The sequence below is a fragment of the Thunnus maccoyii genome, chromosome 15, assembly GCF_910596095.1.
Source record: "Thunnus maccoyii chromosome 15, fThuMac1.1, whole genome shotgun sequence".
NCBI lineage: Eukaryota > Metazoa > Chordata > Actinopteri > Scombriformes > Scombridae > Thunnus > Thunnus maccoyii.
The window spans coordinates 11238068-11259950 of NC_056547.1; the positions used below are offsets into that span (position 1 = coordinate 11238068).

At 38.3% G+C, this 21883-nt stretch overlaps 1 protein-coding gene across 4 annotated transcripts in view; it reads left to right on the forward strand.

Moving 5' to 3' along the window:
• The window catches only part of samd12 (sterile alpha motif domain containing 12), a 111704-nt gene that overhangs the window by 33876 nt on the left and 55945 nt on the right, over positions 1 to 21883 (forward strand). For 2 of the 4 annotated variants that reach the window (XM_042436614.1, XM_042436612.1), the window contains exons 4-5: positions 10121 to 10261; positions 10342 to 10425. In XM_042436614.1, the coding sequence (XP_042292548.1) occupies positions 10121 to 10261; positions 10342 to 10397 (197 nt within the window). In that variant the 3' untranslated portion in view covers positions 10398 to 10425. Of the gene's footprint in view, positions 1 to 10120; positions 10262 to 10341; positions 10426 to 21883 lie in introns of those variants that run through there. The other 2 variants (XM_042436616.1, XM_042436613.1) reach the window with 1 other exon arrangement.

Here is a 21883-nt window from a genome sequence, read left to right on the forward strand (position 1 = left end):
TTCCACCAGTCCATGGGTTCGATGTGGAAGGGTGGGCGCTTGTCCTGGCAGTACTGGTTTAGTTCAATAGTTTTGTCCATTGTTTTCATGTCATAATCCTCGCCAAACAGTTCTACGATGGCAGACACAGCATCACTTTGTGTTTTGGTTTTTTTTGGCCAAAAGCTCAGTTTCGTCTGATTCAACTGTGACCACCTCCTCCACGCCCGTTGCCTGCACAGCAAGTTTAACTTCACTGTTTGTGAACCTCAGATGTTTGTGCCTTTGATCCAGGAAGGATGCGATGTGTACAACCTTGCGAGCACTGCTGACATCTGCAGGCGCAGTTCAGTGAAGCAGACATGGTGTGCTTGAATTGAGATACTTTGGGTGACTCCCCCTGGGTTTCTTTGAGGTGTTTTGACATAGTTGGAGATGGATACTCCGGATTGTCCACACAACACAGTAGTAGCACATTTCAGTGAGTGAAGCACAGATATGAGCTCCTCCATAACACGCAAGCTATCATCAGTCAATTCGAGGGTTTGTTCATCTGATAGTTTGTTGAACACTCTGTCTGACAAGACTGCAGATATTCCCCATCTTTGCTCAAGTAGTCACTGGAATATGTCATGAATAGAATTCAACCTTGTTTGGCAGAACTGCACTAATTTGTGCTCAGGCAAGCTCTGAAATTGTTGCTGTTGTTTCAATGCTTGTGTTGCGGTTGTACTTTGATGGAAATGAGAAACCAGATAACTGGGAGATGCAACCACATGGTTTATGTGTTGAAGCTTGAATCCATCTTTTATAGTGAGTTGTAGTGAATGTGCAAAACAAGGCTGAGAGTCCTATTCTAGGCATTCAGTGTTGGCTAACACTATATTGCTAGCATTGTCATGTACAAATGCTTTGACTTTTCCTTTTAGTCCCCAGTGCTCAGAAGCGGTGAAAAGCACGTTTGCCATGTTGTCAGCAGTGTGCCGCTCTGGCATTGCTTTGGTATGCAGAACAGCACTCTGTATTTCCCAGTTGAGTAGTGACAGGTGACTTTGCTATCCATGAATTTGTGGTCAGAGACAGTTTTTCAACACTCTTCAACCAAGTGCGCAGCTCACTTGCGTTATCATATCACATCATATATCATATCAGATCATATCATATAGTTTCTCCAGTTTAGAAGTAAGTTGGTGGGAAGCACGTCTTTAGCTGTCATCTTTGAGATGAGGCCCATTGTTTGCTCTGCACATCTGCCATCAAACTTACTTTGTCTGATGACAAAGCTAGCCAGTTATTGTTGATCTGTGGATGGCCCCCACCTTCTGCTATGTGCTTCACTCTCAAATAACTGTGCGTGTTTGTTGTAGACTTGTGGTATGCTAGCTTTATCTGGCAGAGTACCTTTTTTTTTTTTTTTTTTGAAGGAGTCTTTGCATGTTTCTCCTGTTTGTACATTAGTATCTACCTATCTCACAGCACTGTAGCCAATGCTATACTGCCCTCATGCAGAAAAGAGGTGAAGTGAACACGTTTTACCGGCACCGGGAAAAAGGGAAAATATATTTTTTAAGACAAGCCAAGATAGTCAAATTAACTATTTGATTTTTTATAATTTCGTGTACACTTTTTACACGATGGGGTCACAGCACCGTCCACTCTGCAAATCTCCAGATTGTTTGCACATAAACAGGAAGAAAGACCAAGATGCATTTGGCAGAGTAGCAGTAATATTACTCACCACTGTGTGTTTTTTGCCTTGTACTGTTTGTTATTGTGCTTTTGTATGTTCTATTTGTAAGGGACTGCAGATAAAAATTAGCTTTAAAGCTAAATCTAGTGCAGTACATCAAATGTTAACATTTGTGTTTAAAACTGTACATTAGTTTCACTGGTTTACTGATATTGATAATGAATGGATACAATTACTGTATTCTTCTTTTTATTCTATTCCCTTATGTTTTAAAAGACAGATTAAAAGCTTGGGCCTGCCAAAAAGAGAAAAACAGACTCTTGATATTCAAGTCACAACAGTTCATGCCACCAGTGTAGTGACCGTAGCAAGGAAATTAGAGATTCAGTCAAAGGCAGCCTATATCGTGGCCATGCATGATGTGATCATATGATCAGTCTCAATCATGGTAATGTTCTCACACTCTGCTGAATATGTTCCACCAGTCTTACCCCAGTATGATTCAGCAGTGGCACTAAGGCTAAGAAAGGCTACGACCATGCATTTCTCTATTTCACTTTGGGCTTTTGCAGTTCTCACAATTTGGTGTTGCTGCTGCTCGTTACCACATAGAGACATTAAGCCTCCTCTTCTACATGTTGAGACATTAAGCTTGGTGAGTCTTTCAAAACATTGTGGGATTTGATTACCTGTGTGACAACCATCCCTGTCTAAATTGCATTCAGGGCTCCAGCTACATGTGTTTATGTAGGTTATGTGAGGTTAAGATAAGAAAATTTACTGGCTTATTATTTGGGCTAGGTGAGTATAAAATCTGTTGCAAGCTGGAGGCATGGAGTTTTAATGATGTGAGCATTTAGTAGGCAGCAAGGCTCTAACAAAAGATGTTACTGTGTTGCATTGTGGGAAGTGTTGGATCTAGTGTTTTTGGAGCTTTGACCTACACTTTGGAAGTGAAATTGATTTTAACCACTTTATGGCAGTACAATGTTAAATTGCTCCTATAATATGGATATGTATCGTTACATCTTGAAATGGCAAATGTATGTAAAACCACAAATAAAATAATGAACCTGATGTTCCACGTTTATCATTTACATGAGACCAAAATTCAATAACTAATTTTGTTAATTTTTTCAAGGGTTACAGATATTTAAGCATCAAAATTGATATACTCATCAATGTACACTAATTAGCCTGTTGAAGACTCCCTTAAAGAGTACAGATGTGTAACAAGTGGCTTGTGTTACAAACTGGAGGTGTGAAGTTTGAAAGGTGTGGACACGTACAAAGCACAGAGGGTCTAATAAAAGATGCTATAAAGTTGCATTATGACAAAGACAGGATCTAGTATTTTTAGAGTTTGAATCATGCTGTTGGAACAACTTTGTTCATTCTTTTTCCCCCCAGTGTTATAGAAATACAGTACTTTATTTCTGGTGTACACCATTAATTACAACTTGCTCTGAAATGTGTTGAATGATAACATGATTGACACTGATAAAAGAATTTAATTATCTCATAACCCTATTTTTTATTTTATCAGTGAGAGCCATTTTTTGAAGCTGTGTAAACTGACAGAAAATAAATGTCAGGCTGGCCTGACAAGGTCAAGGCAGGTTGTTCCAATCTTAGCTCGAGTCAACAGAAGGTCTGTGGCAAACAACAAGTGTCTGCAATAAATAATTGTGATATCCCGACTCTGACAGGATGTCATGTTGTGAAATTACAGATGCTAGTCCTTCTATAATAACCATGGAAATCTATAGTGGTGTGTTTAACTCAGGACAGCTTCTTGGCTCCATAGTAAACCTTACAATGATTCCAGTAATCTATACCGATTCCACAGCATTGGGAGTCCCAGTGAGATGTCTACAGGTTGTTAGCTGTGGCTAACCAACAGAGGTGCAGTATAATGATCAGCAAACTGAAATAGATCAGTAGTGGTGAAATCAGCATGAGGCTACTGCTGCTCTGACAAGTGGAGGATTGAGGCTGCTTATTATCTTTGTGTGGGTGTGTATTTGTGTGTGTTGTCTCTACTTGTGCTCTCTCTCTCTCTCTCTCTCTGGCTGAACTAGCTTCATTACGTAGAATGAACCATGTTCTCTTTAGGATCATAACTGGCCTCTTCTGCTACAGTCAGGAATAGCATCAGCACTGGATCACAGGTGCTCAGTGGCTGCAGTAGCCTTTTAGCTGCAGGGCTACAAGCAACTCAGTGACTGAGACAATCAGTCACAATTTACTTTAAGGACTTCAAGCTGTGCCAATGAAGAACATGCCCAGTGCTGCTACTTTCCATATTTTGTCGCCATCAGCTAGTTGAATCCAATGCTATCATTTCATTCTTCAGGGGAATCCTATCGCATATTACAGCCAGAAGTATACTTACTACCCAGCGTTCAACACTCACATCACTTGTTATTCTGTTCTTGACAGAGTGTAGCGCAGGTTTGGAGTGCGGTTTGCCAGATGCAGCTCAGTGACATTCATCCCCAGAGGACACACATATGGGTGCACAGCTGCGCTGGAGATTTGAGAAATATGTGTGACCGGTGTGGAAGATTTACCTGAGGAGAAGTAGTTATAGAATACATTCTTTCCCCATATCGCCGGCTTCCAGCACAGCTGCCAAAACATGTCAGGGCTGAAAAGTACAATTTTTGAACTTAAAGGGAGAGGAGGGTTAATTTGCTGCTTTTGTAGTCCTGTCCTTACCCATGGCTACACCTTACACAGCCATAATTAGCGTGCCATTTTAGCCCCACATGGACAAATGAGATGGACTTGCAAGATCAGTGTCTGTGTGTGCAGGCACATGACCAAATATTTCCCATATTATTGTGTGTTTGCGCGCGTTTGTGTGTGTGTGTCTGTGTGTGTACTGATGCACTTTAAGCTCCCATTCATCAAAGCCGTGGTTGACTGTGCCAGGCTGTAGCTGTAGATTAATGTGCTTTCAGCCCAACACTGCTGCTTACACACCACTCATTAATCTAATTCCCAGGGACAATGTGTTTGTGTGTACATACATCAGTGTGTTTCTGTAAAATGTGAATGTATACATGTGTGCCCATTTATGAGTTTGTGCATGCATCAAAGTACGTACTGTACAATGTAGCTGATCATACGTTTTTCAGTATAGTTCTAATATAGCTCTTGTCTAATAAAATACAGTGAATATGAATCAGAGCTATAGATAATTGCCAGAATCAAAGAAAATAGGTGAAGTAGAGGAATATTCAAAGTACAGTGAAAGCAGGAGCAGCAGTTGGATCCACTAAAGAAAGAGGGGAAGACATTATTTACCTCACTCTAGGGGGACAGATAAATATGGTAGTCAAGAAGCTATCTGAATAGGTAAATGACAGTGGAGAAGCAGTGAGATAGAAGAGGAAGAGGGAAGCAAGGAGGCTTGAGAGCAGGAACAAGGCTGGGTAAAGATGTATTATTTCAGCATGTAGATTGTATGGAAGGTAGGACACCTGTCTTAATGTGCCTTTTTAAAATTTTACAAAAGTGGTTTGAAAAAAAAAAATGTTTACACTTGGCCGTGGCAAAAAAACTTAGCATATGAAAAAAGCAAGGTTGTGATTAATACTGAAAAAAGAGGCTTCTGCTTCTTCTATGTTAGCCAAAGCATTTGTATGTCACGCTGCCACTCATCGTGAAATGCCACCACTCCGCCAGAAAGCCTAAAAATTAAAGACTAAATAGAGTGGTGGTGTCAGGGATGCACGTAAACACAAACTCCCTGCTTTGAGCTCAGATGGGGGCCCTGCTTGCATGTCACTCCTCTCTTTATCACCATGGCAGCTCATAAAAGCACCACAGGGTACATCATAGGAAATAAATTAGTTTATTTAAAAAACACAAATGCCATCTTGGTACAGTCACATTGCGCTTCCTTTCAATGAAATTGCCACGCACTTATACCCAAAAAAGGACTTAATTTCACTGTTACGATGTGAGTAATAAATAAACATTGATCAGAGCTAAATAGATCACAAACTAAACAGCGTATGAGAGAGACACTGCAGTTTGCAGTCAGGTTTGTAGTGTAATTCTGTTATAAACAAGGTGATGGAACATGCTAGAAAAATAACATTTCCAAACACGGTGAAACAGTGTTTCTATTAGCTGAACGTGCACATATATGGTCAAAGGGGACGTGCGAGTCCGCCAGAGCCGACTAGAGATTGTGCCAAAACATGAAACACGTTTGAAGTGTGATGCAGCCTTTAGCAGAAATACCTTGTAGTATCATAGTTAGTAGTGCTCAATTACAGTGTTTATATTATTAGTACTTGTCACGTCCTGGTTAACTATTAGCATTTTGGTTGTTGATGGAAACACATGCTTTAGAAATTTGCTTGAAACTTGCATAACATTTTGTTTAGAATAGTGAGTGAGAGAGGGCGTAAATAAGAGAAGAGACCCTGTCAAGTGTCAGAGGATCGAGTGAACTTTGAATCCAGGCAATAAGCAAAGAAGCTGTAGTGACATAGCAACAGATGGAATATCTGGACAAAGGGGATTAAATAAATAGGTTGAAAAAGTTCTTTGTTGTCTTCAAAGACAAGCCAATGATTATACATATGTTCAGAACTAGATTCCTGACCTAACTTCCCCGCCGCTAAGAGAGGAGGGTACAACAGTGTCGTAGCATAAGTGTTTAAGTGTGTACAGTATATGTTTCAGGTCAGTGAGTTAATGATTTTCTGCCATGTCTTGTCTTTTTGTGTTGGCCTGCCGAATGAACTTAGGCAGTGCTCTGTCATAGTACTGTAGAATTTACCAATTTACCAAGCTGACATAATATTTGACGCTGTCCTCCAAAGAAAAACAACACAATAGGTCATAATATCAGCCACCCAGAAACGACCTATAGTTATATTTGAGTGACAGATGCCATCTAGAGGCTGTAGTAATCAGGGGAATAAGGGGCAGTGGTGCAATTCAGATGATATATATATACACATATGTTGACAAATTTCCTTATTCAAAGGAGGAGGGCTGGATGGAGGCATTAACCCAACAGTGGTCTTTGCCACAGGAGACCACTGTTCAATTCCTGTTTCCAGCCACGAGTGTCACATTTCCAACCACGAGTATTATTGTAGCCATGACGACAAAGGTTGTTTAACTTTTAGGTAGTAGTAAGTAGCTTTAACCAACACCACTTGGTTCTCTAACCTTAACAAAGTGATCATTGCTAAACTAGCCAAGTGGTTTTTGGGTCTAAACCTTACCAGACTATAACCACAGCATTGTCACATCATAAAACATAATTGTTTTGGAAAGCACAGACAAATGTCCTGGTGATTACCGCTGATAGGGCACCAGATTAGAAAACGCTTTCATGTGTCGTTCTGTGGTGCATGTGTTCAAACCATGTATTTGATTATTTAATTTGGAGGACTTTTTGTAATATTTTGTTTGTACCGGTCACTACACAGCACAGCCTCTATATTTGCGATGCTCTTTGTAGTAGATCCACTATTTTTCTACCACTTAGTTTTCCAGACACTCAACTTTTCTTCCAGCATCTCTGCCTCTCTTACCTCATTTATTTCCTCTTGACCAATTTCCTGCTCTGTCTTCTCCTCCGCCTCCTCCTCCTCCTCCTCCTCTCCTCATGGCCATGCTACACTGCTCGGTGTATTAATTGTGGTTTGAAAAATTCCCAGCTGAGGCTTGGTAGGATTGTCGAAACCAATGACTCAGAACTGCAGGGCAAGAGAGTGAAAGCTTGGACTCCTTACAGAAGCTGTTCCGCCCTGCTGATACTGCCTTGCTGACCGGAAGGAGCGCCGCATTGGCATCCACCACAAGAACTGGCAGTTTGTCCGCAATCATCTGCAAGTTTCTCATATTCCAGGCATGCGCAACACTCCACCTGCCCACATTAGCACTCTTACACACTTGTTCGCAGATATCAGGCATGATTTATTAAAACCTCCATGGGAAAACATATTTAGTGAATTAAATATTCATGTTAAACGCTTTTAATAAATAATTCTTAAGTATAACTGGAAGGTTTCATTAACCCTAATGTTCTTTTTTGGGGTCCTGAAGGCCTGGCTCCACTTTAACAGCTCAGTAAACATAGTTAATATTGATTTAGCACCTTTTATATGTTTTCCTAATTAAATGTAGATTTTTAATTGATGACATGTCTCAGAAGTCCACTACAAAAAATGTGGGGTCTTAGCTGTATCAATAAGAAAAATATAGAAAATCACCAACTGTATCTTTTGATTAAAACAGTTTGTTCACAAGAGGTGTAACTGAAAGTTAGCATAACTAACATCACCATGTAGGATAACATAATTTACATTTCTTTGTCTGTAAATGACTTTTAAGCAAACTAAGGGAATATATATTTGTTCATGCATAGCCCATATAAGATATAAAACATGAAACATATCCCTGTTTGGTGTAATAGCAGTGCTTTATGGCCATTTCTGTATTTTGTCACCCTCATCAAATGTGCCAGCCCAATAAATGGCAAAGTATTCTAGCAAAATAAATAAATCTTATGTTTTATGTAGTTCTTATTTTATTGGTTCTATTACATTTTCATCTTTTTTTAAATGTTCTCATGCACTACTCTCACATTTTTTTGTATTTTTTACCTTTGTTCTGTCTTATTATCGGCTTGTCAGTCATCCGCAAAGCACTTTGAATTGCACTAACCTGCACAAAAGGTGCTCTACCAATAAAATTTGATTGATTGATTGAAACACAAAGTTTACAGCTTCAGTACTTTTCTGCATAGAGTTAAAGGGGAAAAACTGGTTGATTTTGCAATTATTATTAAGGCCAATGTCAACAAAACACAGGGATTAAAGAAAACATACTCTCCATGTCAACATGTGAATGCCTCAGTAAATAATCCCAAATGGGTTTTTTTGTTGTTGTTGTTTTTTTTTGTATTATAAGGATTAGCAAAGATGCTGTTAAGCATCTGTTGGTTTGCATACTCTGTTGTGTCTCTTGTATCTGTTATTTAAGATAGACAATACTGAAGCAAAGAAAAAGTGAACCTCTGTTGCCATGCAGATCTATCTTTGGTTACATGATGAGGTGCCAAATGATAGTTGCTCAATATTCATAGACTCATAACAGCATATGATTTATGTTCACGTCGTTTTTTGCTGTCAATTCGTATGTCTCCCTCTTCTCCCCAACTTTCCGCCCTCTGCCCCGCCTTTAATTCATTAGTCCACTTTCCCTTTCCACCTCACTAATCTTCGTCTTTGCATCTTCCTATTTAATATGCTGCTCTCACTTCTGAGCCTTTATGACTGTACTTAGCTCCACAGTGTTTATGTAATGGGTACTTTCAGCGCCATTTTGCATTGAAGCGTCTTAACTATGTTTGGCATTTTACCCCCATCTGGCCATAGCGCCAGGCAAAGAGCTTCTTTTGTTAAGGTGGGACAAAATTGGCCTAACACAGTCAGCGTTATACCACTAACACTGTAGGGTACTGTGGTGATGTGGTAGCAAAGTGGTAGCATGGGGCTCGACATGCCCTAACGATCTACAGTAGATCTTCCAAACAAGTCAAGAAGCATGAAATTATGAAGTCTGCCTTTTGATTTTAGCAAGGACATTGAGTGAAAGCAAGTAAACCACTTTGATTTTCTTGCGCCAGTGAATGAAGCGTCACATTTGTTAGTTTGTCAGAGTGCTTTTAATGATCTAAACAGACACAGGGGGGATAAAAAGAGGAGAAAGAATGCGATAGGCTAACTTCCACGGGCCTATAAGGACTGATCTTTGCCCCAGCTGTCAACCAATCAGAGCAAATTTCTGCCCCGGCAGTCAGCAGGACAAAAGAGCAAAGGGAGCTGTCGGGGTCCAACATAATTCCTAGTAATTACCCTGCATTATCATCCTATCTGCTTACCATCCCACATGTAACAAAGGCGCTCCTAACAAGCGTTAATAATTACACCATACTCTACTTGCATTTTATCAGCAGCCCAAATCCCCTTCATAGAGACTGATTGGATGATTAAATTATGGATTTTATACAAGGATTTGCAATTAAGGAAGGAACTGTGAGAGATTCGTGCTCAGGGGATGTACAGCCCTGATATTTATGTAATACATGTGCCGAGCTTAATAGCAGTTTTCAAACTAATTGACAGTCGCATAATGGGAGAAAGACTCTTAAAATATTTTTTATCTCAGAAACAATGTTGCAACCTTGGAAAGCTGCAAGATTTTATGCTCTTTTATCAACATGCAACACATGAATTGTGCGGCTGTGATCATCTGACCGTATTTGTTTGCTTGTGTGTTTCCTCACTCAGCTGACACAAATGCTTTATTTGTACTCTTTTAAAGTGTCTCCAGCTGTGCATATTGGATTCCCACTGGCTTCTCGCTCCTTCTGTCCCCTTAACTTCAGGCTTGTTTTCTTTTTCTGTTTAGGGAGGGCTCTGATGAGATTGACAGACAGAAAGCTGGAGAGAATGGGTATCATGCAGGAAGCCCAGAGGCAGCACATCCTGCAGCAGGTCCTGCAGCTCCGTGTCCGGGAGGAAGTCAGGACCCTTCAACTTCTCACACAAGGTAAACTTTTCAGCAGAACACATTGACACTTGTATAAAATACTGTACATGTTTCACCATAATTATGTGAATCACATACAGGATGTACTCACAGAGGCTTCAAGCTCCCGGGTAAAGATTATTCACAAGGAGACTGACATCTCACATTCTGATAAATATTCAAATCATTTACTGTGCTGCATTTATGTGCATGCCATCTGTAGTCATGGCAATCACTGCATTTTTTAAGGCCTGCAGGAAATGATGAATCAAGAATGATTATGCAACGAAAAGAGTCAAACACAAATGTTCTCCTTTGATATCATTTGGTGTAAAATGATCACAGACGAGTTTAATTGGTAAATATGAGTGTGCAGATAGCTGATATCATGTTAAAGAACGCCTCAGTTTTGAAGGCTACAGTTACTTCTCGATGTCATTTAGTCTGTCTACACAGTTACTTGATGTAGCTTTAAGATCCATAACTTCACTTACCTGCAAAGGATGCACACATGACTTAATCTGCAGTTAAGTTGTAAGGTTGCCTCACATCATATTTTAAAATAACTAAGTCTACAGAGCATACATACTCAATAGGCGGACTGCGGTCAGTATCCAGACTGAATAACAATTTCATTCAGACCGGGAACAAAATGTAACCATAACCCAGACTGCTTTTGTGTGACACATTCAGCCGCCCACTAGTTGCCACAGTTAGCGAGGTTGTTGGAGGAGCTCATGTTGAAAAAGTAAAATGGCTTGTTCAAAAACTAACTGATAAAAAAAGGTGAAAAATATGCATTCAATGGACCAGTGTGTAAGATTTAGAGGCATCTAGCAAAACAGATATAGCAGAAATGGAATGTATTTTTCGTAGGCATGTTTTAATTAGTGTATAATCCCATGAAAAGAAGAATGGTTGTGTTTTCTTTACCCTAGAATGAGATCTTTATATCTACATAAGGAGCGGGTCCCCTTCCACGGAGGCCGCCATGTTGCACCACCATGTTTCAAACACTGGCTCTAGAGAGGGCCTTTTTTATTTTTTTCACAAGTTTCACAGCCATCATAGGTTCTCCTACATGTTTGGAACGGGAGGGTAAGGTGAGGTGTATTCATTTGGTTGCAACATGCAATCTCACTGCTTGATGCCACTAAATTTTACACAGTGGTCCTTTAAGGATGACTGGGCTGAGAAATACACATTAATTTTGATTAATTTTAATTAAAGAGCACCAAAGCAAAGCACCACTATGACACCAAACATGCCTGTTTTGAACAAAATTATCCCCAAAAACACAGATAAGAACCAGGTAAGAATGACAAAACTAACCAGTCGAAGTCATCATATCAAGACTCCAGCAGAATAATTGTAACATAAAACATTTTCAACAATGAATATACTGCAGCAGATTTATTAATGAACATTTACACCAGTGTCTCCACCTCTCTACTCGCACCTTCATAATGATGGTGTCATGTCTCCCGTTAATACAGAAATGCTGTTGACGTACATAGTTCTGTAGTTTTTGCACTGAAATATCACCATGTAATTCACCCTTACTGGATCTTTGATGTGGTGGAAATTGATTAACTATTAAGACTTGTATTTGCATGCATGCAATGCAAGACAATCATCTCAACAAGAAGTGTTAGGTGTTACTGCAGTTCACTCCAGCGCAAAGGATAATCAATGTTGGTCCACTGAAGGAAGAAAGAATACCTTCACAATTTTGCAAGCAATGCGTTTGAGTCAAAATATTTGACTTTTTTTAGCAATATGTAATTTGCTGATATTTTAAACATTCACTCATGTCAAACATCAGATTTTGCTGTGATTTAGGCTGTGTTAAAAATGTTGCTGATTACAGTGTATACAGTATAACCAAATCACAGTAAGACAAAGGTAAACATATTCACAAAAACTACAATATACTCATAAAACTGATTTACATGAATACTTCTACTTAATTTGATATTTTACCATAATGCTGGAGAATTAATTATGCTGTATATAATTTACAGAATTTGCATTTCCTACAGTATATTTATAACATATCTATTATCTGTTTCAAAACAGAAAATCATCATCAGCATCATCCTTCCTTCATCATCTTTTCCATCACACACTGTGGCACCCTGCAGTCTCTCACTTTAACCTAATTTCTTTGCTTTCTACACAATGCATTTCTCACTTTGCACAAAGCATCCTCTGTAACATGTTTCATAACAACAGCCAAGCACTGTTGTTTTCCATCCTCTCTTCACTTTCTCCTTCTCATCCTGTGATTCTCAGCTTCCCATGTCTCTTCCTCAGCAATTCTAGCAGCTGCCCTCCTCCATTACCGCTACCGGCAGCACCCCGCATCACCACTACTTCCATCAGCACCCGTCTGCACACAGACTCTCAAATAGGGCTTTGCCGCAGGGCCCGAGAAACATATTCTAGGGATCTTTGTCACTCCGCGAAATTCTTGGAAAACATTTGGAGTATAATAAAGAAGCTTCTATCCCCCGCTGCTGTTTTGGTCCCCTAGCAGTGAAAAATAGAAAGAGAAAGAGAGAGTGCAAGGGAGAGAGATTAGCTGAGTGCTGACACTTTGCTAAGGGATACTCTCTAGCCTCCTATCCCTTTTCTTCAGTGCATTTTTGTTTCATCTTGCCCACTCTTCTCCTCTTCTCTCATCCTTCTCCTCTCCTCTCGTCTTCTCGCCTCTGTATTGATGATATGGGAAGCGACAGCCCACCAGCCTCAGCAGCGTCAGGCCGCTGGCCTCAGCAGGAGGCAGCCTGTTAGTGAAGCCTATCTGGGCCTGCAGGGAGAAAGGACAGAGGGAAAGAAAATACTGAAATTTGGTGGATATACAGAATTTGGAAATGTAACAGAGAGGACGAAGGGGAGAGAAGGCAGAAAATGCTTTGTTGAAATCATCTTGAAAAAATATTACTTGAGAAAATTAGTAACATTTTACAATAAGGGTACATTAATTAATGTTAGTTAAAGCAATGAGAAGCATTAACTAACAGTTAATTAACAGTTAACTAATGTGTCTAGTGATCATTTACTAATGGTGTTCATGTTAACTAAGATATTAATTTATGCATTATTTAATAGTTTATAAAGATGTTATTAACATTAGTTAATACAGTAATAAGCATTAACTAACAGTTAATATAATAATAAGCATTAAGAAACTTAACAAATGCCGTGTTAACATTTATTAAGGGTTTACATATTGATTTACTGATATTAGTAAATGTTTGGTAAAGATGTTAATTAACATGTATGTCATGAAGTTCACAGTTAAGCCATTTCAGTAAGAGAAAACTGTTTTTATTAATATTTAGTTAAAGGTTATGATTGTCAACTTAATTGTCCATCCTCCAACTTATGACTTATTTTTGGTAAAGGTTAAGATCAGTGGACACACTCCATGGTCTTCATGTAGAGGTTTGCTTGTTTCTTTATCTTCATGTAGATATTCCTTAACTTATAGCCTAACCTATAAATTATTGTGCATGTTATACTGTATAAGCATTTCTTAACCATAATTGTCCATTAATGAATGCTCTTTGTGACCTTTATCGTAAAGGTGAAGCATGTATCCCTTAAGTAACACTTCATACATGCATGAGTGCTGAAAAAGCATTATTTAACCATAATTAAACATGTATTAATAAATCAGTGTGTGATGATCATTCCTTATCTGGCGATTTTCTTTAAATCCGTCATGTAAATCCTGTAGAATGGGATCTGAGCAGCTGTCCACACCGATTCCAGGTTTCTCTCTGAATCTTTCACCACTGGCACTGGCTCGCCATCACGCTCCAGCAAAGTCTTAACTCCAAGCTACAAATCCAGGGTCATCAAAAACCAATCTGCACATACAGTACAGAATAAATCAGATAAATCTTCATACAGTCTACTTTCAAATGAGATCTCATCTACCTCCTCTAAAATCAATTTCACAACCTTATTGTCTAGGGATTTTTCTTATAGTTTTATAGTATTCCACTATAAAAAATGAACTTCATCCGGTATCAGTAAAGCAAGGCATTGCTCATATAAGTGAAAATTATTTACCACATCTTTCATATAACATACCTAAGAAAGCAAAAAAACCTTTGCAAAAATTAGACTAACATTAGAATAACTACATTCAACATATTATCATGAATACAGCCAATAAAATACAATTGGACACACCGTATACATCCAAAACACTTTGTAGTACTGTTCAAAATACTGTTCAAAACACTCTGATTGGTTTTAGCTTAATTTCACACAAATTAACTGAATTGCTCATATTCTCTTAAGCTATACTATTAATTATAGTACTAGTGCAGGCTAATTCAACTCACTGGAGCTTCCAGAGTAAGAAAAAAAAACACAATCCAACTCCTTTGGCATATGTGACAAAACAGTTCTAAACCTTCAAGAAACAAGACTGATAGTTTATTTGAGCTTTATAACTCGTTTCTGCACTTGTGCTTTCTTATTTATCAACCGGAGTTTCTAGCTCTGCAGTTTCACACGCTTCCTTTTCTCTCTCGATCGTTGGGATCTGGCGCTAACAGGGCGCACTCTCTCACTGGATGAGCTGAAAGGATGCACCAAGGGTCAGAACAGCCTGACTCATGAGGAGTTAACCCTTTAGTACCCACATACTTCTAAGTGGGGAAAAGTATTTCATTTATATGAGCAATGCTTTGCTTTACTGATACCGGATGAAGTTAATTTTTGGTGGAATACTATAAAATTATAAGAAAAATCCCCCAGACAATAGGGTTATGAAATTGAGTTTAGAGGAGGTGGATGAGATCTCATTCGAAATTAGACTGTATGAAGATTTATCTGATTCATTCTGTACTGTACGTGCAGATTGGTTTTTGATGACCCTGGATTTTTAGCTTGGAGTTAACACTTTGCTGGAACGTGATGGCGAGCCAGTTCCCAGTGGTAAAACATTCTGAGGGAAACCTGGAAGCAGTGCGGACAGCTGCTTCAGATCCCGTTCTGCAGGATTGACACAATGGATTTGCAGAAAATTGCCAGATAAGAAATGATCATCACACATAGAGAGTGGCAACTAATGCCAAACTAATGTTTAATAGCTGTGGGGTCATTTAAAATTTACAAAGCTCACAAAGAGCATTAATACATGTTTAATTATGGTTAAATAATGCTTTTTCAGCACTCACGCATTTATGAAGTGTTACTTAAGGGATACGTGTTTTAAACTTAACTTAAACTACAATAAGAGTCACAAAGAGCATCAATAAATTGTTAATTATAATTAAGTAATGCTTATTCAGCATTCTAATACATTTATGTAGTGTCACTTAAGTAACAAATGTTTTCAACTTCACAATAAGGATCACAAAGAGCGTTCATTAATGGCAAGTTATGGTTAAGAAATGCTTACACAGTATAACATGCACAATAATTTATAGGTTAGGCTATAAGTTAAGGAACGTCTACATGAAGACCATGGAGTGTGTCCACTGATCTTAACCTTTACCAAAAATAAGTCATAAGTTGGAGGATGGACAAGTATGTGGACAATCATTACCCTTAAAAAAAAATGTATAAAAACAGTTTTAACAAAAGACATTTGTTAACAGTTTCTTAATGCTTATTATTGTATTAATTGTTAGTTTATGCTTATTACTATATTAACTGTTCTTAATAGCAACTTCATAAACTATTAAATAATACATAAATGAATACCTTAGTTAACAATAACACCATTAGTAAATGATTACTAGACACATTAATTAACTGTTAGTTAATTCTTATTACTGCATTAACCAATATACCCTTATGGTAAAGTGTTACCAGAAAATTTGATGTACACATTGTTTTGCATGATACTAACTATGTATAAATATATCACAGGAAGTTAAATAGGGTCTTGTAAGGAGTAATACGCATAAATGAATAGTTTCCTAAAAAAAAAAAATACAAACAGGTTCTATTTGATATTGGTGGTTGTTTTATGCTTTAACATGACTATTGTTTAGAGGTTCTAGTCTTTAGCAGCCACATCACTGAATGCAATGCATGTCACAGACTGGTAAAGTGGAACAGTAAGAAAAGCATGAGAAAGAAACAGAAGTATTTTAAGTCTCCTAAGCTGACGCTTCTGGAGATGCTTTTGGCAGGGAGTGAGAAATTGGAAGGAGAAGAAATGGTGGAGTGTTTCAGGGCCCAGGGCGCACTTCCTTGAGCTGTTGCTAGAGGGAAATACAGCTGTAACCAGTTGGAAGCTGAGCTATAGAGGGAGAGAGAAATAAAGTGAGAAGGTGAGGGGGGAGTGGTGATGAGATGATGAAGAGAGAGAAAGAGGGACAGAGAGAAGGAGGAATGGTGAGAGGAGTGGTGGAGAGAGGAAAAGATGTAGACAGTAGGTGACAAGAATGTAGGATGAGAGAGGGAAAGCGAGAGAGAGGCAGTGAGAAGATAGAGAAAAAGAAGAGCGAGGAGTGTGAGAAAGAGAGGAGGTGAGAAAATGAAACAGTCCCCCTTCCAAGATCTGAGGGAAGACAAATACATCTCTATATCTATGGAATATCTATATATAAATGTTACTTATATTTATATCTAAAAGAAGCAATATCCATATTTACCCTGAATTCTCAAATCAAAGCTGCTATTCAAACAATTGCTGAGTTTCAAATAACACCTGAACATTTAATATCTAGTCACTAATAATAAAGGCCGAATACAAAGTATTGAGGAGGGTTGAAATTACATGTAAAAAATAACTCACATTGTATATTCAGCAGCATGTACATCACTACAGCATTAAGTCCATCAGTAACACAGCATAGTCATGACATACTCACCAATCTACTGCTATGAGTTGCTATGTTTTCATTCACTAATTAATCATCTCTACATTGCTGTTTTTTCACCAACAAATTTCAATATCTGTTGAGCTACTGTCAAAGATACACAAAACTTCCTGCAGTAGAGTAAAGCTTTAATGTCTCCGAGGGGTAATTTGGCTCGCAGCCAGCAGTCAGTAGCGGGGATACAAAAGAATTAATTAAAAAAAAAACATCAATACTAAAAAGTACACATGATAACACCACTGTCACTGTTGTCATTTGTCACCAAAACCATCATAAAAAAGCAGTGACGAAAGAAGCCAGAGGTCAGGGGACACCGAATCACATCCACAGGCCAATTTTGTTTAAGAAGCCAATTGCTGATGGAATAAAAGACCTTGTAGATGTTTTTATTGGCAGTAGCTTAACAATGATTGAAAAAAAAACAGCAAAGTAGAGGTGACTGAAATGAATTGGTGAAAGAAAACTGTTTCTGTTGAATAGAAAATCTCAGAGCAACAAAGTGGTGATTATGAAATGACTATGTTGTTGTACATATAGAATTCATGCTGTGAAAATTATGTTAAGCCAGCAGATAAACATTATCTGGGTTCCACCTCTACAATTTGTTTCAGTGATTCATGTAGGTCTAGAGTTGTGTTCACTGACGGTTATTTCCACCAGTTGGAGTAACAATCGACTAATCACAGCTTTGAAGCTTTTTTCAATTAATATATGATACTAGGATAGTGATGTTGTCTTCTTTCATGGCTGGGTAGCTACTTAGCTGCGTCCATGAAAAATGGCAACAAGCATGGATAACATCAACGCTGCTGTACAGGTTGTTGTAAATCGACTTACAGAGATAACAACTATGTCTTTGACATTCATGAAATTGAAATGTTCCTAGCATCAGCTACCACGGCTGTGGTCGACTAAAAATGACATTGATGGGGCAGATACTGTATGTCACTTGCTACTAATTGGTTAGGGCAAAACAAAACAAACATGAACTCAGCTAACATGAACACGATGTCAGGCGGAATGAATGAAGTGAAACCAAAGGGCAGTTTAGTCTGATTATCAGGTTAGGTAAACATGGAGGAAGTGTTGAGTTCAGATTAACAGCAAACTGTATCAATAGCAAATTGAAATGGCAACAGATAAAGGTCTGTCTGTTATATGAGCCTCTTTCAAATAAAGGATTGCTTCTCTCTACAACTAAGGTAAAGCTCCCAGGCATTATGTGAAATTTACGCTTTATACTGTAGGTGCATGTTAGAGAAAGAAAAAAAGAGCCAGAGACGTTCACCATCTATATGGAAAGACGAACATGATAGAAAGAGAGAGACATTTATAAAGAGAGAGGGTGCAGTGGAGAGCACTGGAGCGAGCAAGGTACACAATAGGGAAAAAGGCGAGAGAGCAGGCGAGAGAGAGTGAGGTGTTGTAATTACTGCAGTGTACCCAGACAGAATTAGCTAGACGGACAGTGATTAACCTTTAAGGCTTGCTGGGCCATGGGAGGGAAATAATTAGATTTCCCCTCTCTCTCTTTTTGCTATGGGGACGGCGGAGAGCGGAGGCTCATCGCTTATTGCTTACAGTCAACAGAGACGGACTGAGGCACTCCAAATAGAAAGTGATACCAAAACAACAGTCTCAGTGTCAAAAGGACGGCCTGATAGAGGCATTTTTGACTGGATTGCAGGGTGTAGAGCCAAGATAGTTTAATGTAGTGGCTTCCAAACTAGGGGTGCAGCTCCCCGGGGAGCATGAAGGCATTGCAGGGTTGGAGCAAATGGCCAGGAGGAAAAATTTGGCATGGTTCTAAAATTGAATGAATCTGATTAAAGTTGTAATTGTTGTAAACAAACAAGTGCTTTCACACTAACAAGGTTATCACAATTCAGATTAACAAGATTTGAGGTTCAAACACAGGGTCAAACTAGGCGATGATATTCTTGCACATGACATCCATAGCACAGTTAATATTAATTACACATCTGTCAAGAGAACATAACAAAGCCTATCTTGTTCGCACCTCTTCCCCATGTGACTAAAAAACTTTGTCAATTAAGTTTAAGTTGCTTTTATTATTTGCACAAGAGCAAATCAAATTAAGATGAAATGAAACATGCTGCTCATGGTCTTGGTAATGGTATTTATATAAAACAATATTCAACTAAGCTACTTTTGTCACAGAGTTTAATAAAGAGTTTTTATTTTAAAGGAATTGGTTTAACACATCGATCTAATGTAATGAAGTTAAATTGAAAGTACTCCTTTACTCATAATAATTATCTGAAATACACGTGACACAGTATATTCATGTCACATCTACAGACACACATCTGCGACAGGCTTATTTATTGCCTGCTGTGTTCACATAGATAAAAATATCATTGCTGTCAGGTGAAAACTGTTATTCTCCAAAATGAAACGGCATAAAATGAAAAATAAAATAAAATATAAATTTGTCCTCTGCTGTGGTGAGATGTGTCTCTCTATCTTCAACCTTCCAATTTCAGAGTAAATACAAGAATATAGCCTTGTATTCTGCTTCATTACCATGCGTACATCTAACTCACACCTAAAAATTCACATTTCCTCAACTCACCAAGGAGGGAACATATCCTCCTTCAGCTGAACTTTGACAATATTGGATTTATATGGTTGTCACTCAAAAACTGTATTGTAAACTCTCATTCCTCACCGTCTCAAATAAAACCTATTTCTTTGACAGCTAATGGCAAGAATGTGCATTATAGGGCCTTTGTCAAATACACCTGTCCTACTCAGAAGGCAGGAAATCAAATCAAATGGTAACATCCACAGAAAAAGAAAATGTCAACACCGAATCAAGTAAAATATGAAAAGTAAATACATAAAAGAAATCCAATAAAACTGAGTTTTATGAGGTGATTTAAAATATGATACAGGTTTAGTTGGCACGACAGCTTCTGTCTGGTCAATTAATGTTTTTTCTTGTCTTCGCCTGAGATAGACCTGCTTGTTGTACACCGTGTATTTAGCCTTAACATTTGTATCCATAGAAACAAACGAAGATCTCTCTGCACCTGACACAAAATGGAGAGGGCAAGGTGAAAAACAAAAGTATCTGTCTTTCCTCCGGCAAATTAAAGTGAGTTGTGACTTCATATTAACCCCTCTGACAGCTTAAAAAGTCAAACTATGTAACAGTGGAAAAGAGGGAATGAGAATCTTACGATTAATTAGGTTGTTTTCTTGATAATGGCATTTAACTGTTCAAATACTTCTGTGTAAAAAGCCTCTAGTGACTGCACTGAATCTCTCTGAATTAACTCTAATACAAAGATTGGAGCCATTAAGCCATCGCATTTCTCCCCTCCTCAAAACAAACAAAAAAAAACCCATTTTACTCTTTTTCTGTATTCAATTTCATGCTTATAACCATTTCAGAGTTTTCAATAACAGCCCTATGCCAGTAAATATGCTATTACTGGCTTGTGAAATCATCACTCTTAAAAGAAACTTGAATTACACAGCTGACAGAGCTCTATGAAAGTGGTTTTCTGAGTACATAGTGCTAATCTGTGAATGTAGACACAGGCTTGCTGTTTATGCTTCATTTACTGTAACAGAGTCTCATTTAAAAAGAGAGGACGAAGACAACTTTGGAAGAAATTAGACATAGATGCCTTACAGTCTAACTTTCCTTCACTTTGTGCATTTGTGCCTTTTTTTATTGTCCACCTGAAGAAGTTTGTTTTCTTCAATCTTTACATTTCTTAGTACATGCTTAGTGTTAAAGGAATATTTTTAATGTCTACTTTTGCCACTGAATCATAGAAAATAAAAAAAACCCAAAATTAGTCTGTAATTAAACAAATCAAACTCCTTGAAAGTCTTTTGACAGAGTTTGGGTGTTATTCTTAACAAGAGTTATAGTTAACAAGAGCTGCAGTCACTCCTCTGAGCCTGAATCTCAGACAATAGTCTGAATTTCTTATTCTGGTCCCAGGGTGAAAAAGTTCAATAACATCTTTTGTAGAGAACTGTGGCTCCAGGGCAGTAAATGAAGGAAGCTTTCCTGTTGTGCTTTAGCAGACCTCAGTGCCTTTGCTCGAGGCACCTTAATGAATTATCTCTCTCCGCTTCATGGCTTCATAGAGGAAATCTCTTCAGTCAGAGATCTTGACTGAACAGGATGTCCTCCTCTGTTTTTATTCCATGCTTTTTAACTAGTTCAACATGTTAAGTTTGCTGACTTGAATATCTTGAGTGACGAGAGAAACTTTACTGAGCTAAGCACAAATAAAGGCTAGAATTGCACACTACTGGGTTTCATGCGTTCCCCAGCTAGTAGATTAACACTTAATTTTACAGTCTGATGATTGTGGAATAACAAGTAGCCAAATCAATAACTTTTTAATGCTGACAGGCCTGAGGAGAGAGCAAGTGACGCTCTGTGGGCATGTGCAGGATTGGTTTGAATATCTCATCATAAAATATACTTTTATCTAGCTTTTTTTTACTTGCAATCTATCTTTACTGAGTCCATATAGAAAACACTGCAGTAACATTACAGATATTCATCCACTATTTAAAACTGCACACTACCTGCCCATCACCAAACAGACAGGCAACTAGCCAGTAAATGCAGTGGAGCATTTACCAGCTAAGAGACTATTATTTCCCTCAGGAGTTGGTGGAGACCAAAACAGAGCTAAAAGGACACTTCAGATGAATACTAATGTTGCTCTATGTCTGCTTGATGTGTAATCCAGTGATGTGTAATAGTCCATTTCCTGTTTCCAGCCATTAG